The sequence below is a fragment of the Sinocyclocheilus rhinocerous genome, unplaced genomic scaffold (assembly GCF_001515625.1).
Source record: "Sinocyclocheilus rhinocerous isolate Xijiao unplaced genomic scaffold, SAMN03320098_v1.1 scaffold585, whole genome shotgun sequence".
Taxonomy (NCBI): Eukaryota; Metazoa; Chordata; class Actinopteri; order Cypriniformes; family Cyprinidae; genus Sinocyclocheilus; species Sinocyclocheilus rhinocerous.
Genome location: NW_015630024.1, coordinates 1,834,929 through 1,838,489, shown reverse-complemented (window position 1 = coordinate 1,838,489; position 3,561 = coordinate 1,834,929). Strand labels below are relative to the sequence as shown.

The 3,561-nt window shown below is 38.0% G+C and overlaps 1 protein-coding gene across 2 annotated transcripts in view; it reads left to right on the top strand.

The window, feature by feature from the left end:
- man1b1a (mannosidase, alpha, class 1B, member 1a) overlaps window positions 1–2,594 on the top strand; it is an 18,113-nt gene extending 15,519 nt beyond the window's left edge. For both annotated transcript variants that reach the window (XM_016551900.1, XM_016551901.1), the window contains one exon: window positions 478–2,594. In XM_016551900.1, coding sequence (XP_016407386.1) covers window positions 478–684 — 207 coding nt within the window. In that variant the 3' untranslated portion in view covers window positions 685–2,594. The remainder of the gene's footprint in view (window positions 1–477) is intronic.
- The last annotated feature ends 967 nt before the right edge of the window (window positions 2,595–3,561 follow it).

Here is a 3,561-nt window from a genome sequence, read left to right as displayed (position 1 = left end):
GTCACACGCTTGAGGTATTCGGCCAATCACAACGCACTGGATAGCGGCCAATCAGAGCACACCCCGCTTTTCAGATCGATGAGCTTTGTAAAAATTGACGCGTTTCAGAAAGGAGAAACAATAATGTACAGTATGTGGAAAATAATGTGTTTTTTGAACCTTAAACCGCATAAACACATTTCATTACACCAAATACACAAAATAATGTTCTTTTTAGCAACATCATATGACCCCTTTAAATATAACCTTGGGCAAACTTCAAAATTGATGCCTCAATTCACTTGTAACTTTTAAGTTAAGCAGTTTCTAGTTTTTAGGGGATTTTTTTTTTTTGACAAAATAATATAGAATTTTGATATCATCCACTTATCTGTAATCAGCTATAAAATGACAGTAATTGACTTGTTGGTCCCATTCATAAACATTTCAGTGCCCAATGAACACAAACTTGACTTCTTTACTCACTTCCTGTCCCAGGTCCCCAGCGGGGGCTACACCTCCATAAGTAACGTCCGTGACCCCGTGTACCCCGCGCCCAGAGATAAGATGGAGAGTTTCTTCCTGGGCGAGACGCTGAAGTATCTGTTCCTCTTGTTCTCTGACGACAACGAGCTGATCAGTCTGGATAAGTACGTGTTCAACACCGAGGCCCATCCGCTGCCCATATGGCCCTCCACCTCATGAGGGTGGAGGCCAGAATTATGCTAATCCTCACTTGATGTTGGCTTTAACAGGAAATGATGCAGGCTTCCATAGGAAGTGACCCCTCAGAGTTTCTCTGCGGGAATGTTTCTGCTCTGAACTGAGGTGGAGAGTTCCGCACCAATCTTTAACTGTGCACTTGAGGTTTATTTAAATGCGGTGAGACCCAGAAAGATTCGGTGGCAGTTTTACACATTATGGGTGGTGAAATACCACAAATATTGTTTTCACTTTATACTTTACAAGACTTCACTTACCTTTGAGCTCATGGAGCGCCTGCAAAGTGTGACACTCTTGCAAGTTGGACAAGCCCATTCAGCTGCCGCTGTATTTAGGTGTTCCATCTGCCATATTTGGGACAGAAACAATAGTGTCAGAGCGCCGTAAATCACACGGCAGACTGCTGAAATCACACACTGTGAAAAACGCCAAGCACTTTGTAGAAATGAAGACTTAACACCGTTCTTTCTATGTGTACAGATGGATGTTCTCGATGTGAGTGGCTTGCCTTTATTTTTGCAGGCTGTTACAAAAGGACTCTACGTGTCAATTTCTACATGTTTCCCTTTTGTGCGAGTCAGGATGCATTAGGTAACATATCGAGTACTTTACGGATCATCATCTTGAGATTTATTTGGGAACCCTCTGGGATTGTGTATTTTTCTGTTATTTATGTTGATTTTAGTGTGCGTACTTCAGAGAACGCTAATGATTCGATGTAGTGGATGCCACCCGGAGCCCTGCTTGAATCGCTGCGCTTTAGATTTACTTTATTACTTACAAATTTTAAAAGCTGTTGTGCAGCACTGGATGCTGTGATTCTACATTTAGTTGAACTGCGATCAGATGTGTATACGTCATTTATTCATTCAAATTTCACCCCAAAACTACACTGAAAATGGATAAACTGTCTGATCGACAGTCAAAATCATGTGATAATTAAGCTACAGAATTTCCTTGTTATATTAGAGCACAGTGGTAATCTATATCCGCATGCTGCCATCTGTTTCAATATGTTAGATGATTGTAAGCATTAAATGAATCATTCACCCAGCAATGAAATGAAAACATCATTTACTTAACACAAACCTGAATTACTTTCTTCCTGGTCAATTAATTTCTTCTTTCTATGTTTCGAGAAAGAAAGTCTTACAGGTTTGAAATGACATGAGGGTGAATAAATAATCACAGACATTTCATTTTTAGCTGGCCTGTTACTTTAAGATTGATAAATGTAGTCTGATATTTGCACAACTTCATTTCCATTAAAAAAAACAATGCTTGGACACTCCCAAGTGCGTATCACCTGTTGACTTTATCTGTGCCGTCAAGTGTTTGTTTCTCCTATCATCTCATCTGCTTTGGTCAAACAGCAGTCATCCAATCATAACATTCAGGCTTTCAGAAGCTGTCAGACTAGCGCAAAATAATCCTTCATCTGAAACAATCCATTTTCAGGGTGATTGACATTTGCATTACAATATGTCTGTTCCGTGTCACATTCCTCTTGCTGCTTCTGGTGATACGGCATCAAAATCTGCATCGCTTGTGCCTTTCGATTTATAGAATACAGAGTGATCGAATGATAATGAGAGATTTCTCCCTGATTGCTTCTCTCGTCTCTTTGCTGCAATCAGCGGTTTGTGATTACCGTTTGTGCCCGCGTGCGAGTGTTAAATGAAGGAGCCCGGAGTGGACACAGATCTGATGAGGGTTTGTGAAGGTCAGGTCGTGTTCGATGTATTAATATCCAGCACAGCTGAGCTGTTTTTCATAATGGTAAAGATACGAGCAGGTCTCTGAGGTTGTTGACATTTGTAAAGTATAAAGATAGGTAAAAACTTAACTAAAATTAAGTTAACTAAAAGAAGTGAATTGTTAAAACAATAGTTCACCCAAAAATGAAAATTTGATCAAAATTTACTCACCCTCAGGCAATCCAAGTTGTAATTGAGTTTGTTTCTTCATAAGAATAGATTTGGAGAAATTTAGCATTACATCACTTGCTCACCAATGGATCCTCTGCAGTGAATGGGTGCCGTCAGAATGAGAGTACAAACAGCTGATAAAAACATCACAATAATCCATAAGTTATCTACATAACTCCAGGCCATCATAAAGATATTTTAACTTTAAACCATTGCTTCCAGCTAAAATATGAGTTCTCTATACATAAGATTGCTTTCTTCAGTGAAAAAGTGTTGTCTGAATCAGAAGAGAAATATGCACAGATCAAGTACCGTTCACAAACCAAAACAGTTGTAAACGTATATAGGACAACAGGGGATGTACTTTTTTACTGGAGGAAGCATTATTATGGATTATAGGCTCATATTTTAGCCAGAAGCAATGGTTTAAAGTAAAAATGCATTATTGATGGATTTTATAGCTGTTTCTTTAACTTTCATTCTGATGGCACCCATTCACTTCAGAGGATCCATTGGTCAGCAAGTGATGTGATGCAAAATTTCTCCAAATCTGTTCTATTGAAGACACAATCTTTACATCTTAGAGGCCTGAGGGTGAGTAAGTTTTCTGCTAAATTTAATTTTTGGGTGAACTATTCCTTTAATAGCAATTGTCACAAGCTTTTGTTGTTGTTGTTGATTTGTTTGGGGTTCATTTGGGTTTTACTTACCTTAATTATTCGTTTTTGTTTTATTTATTTCTTTATATTTTTTTTATTGCGTCACATTTTATGTACTGAAATGAAAATTCAACAGTTTATCACCCTAATCACCCTTTGAGATTTCATATTATACAATGTACATTTCTACAATTTCCTAACAAAAGGGAGCACATTCTAGTCTAGTGTGATTATGCATACTTTTTCATATGTATTAAATTATGCATAATATT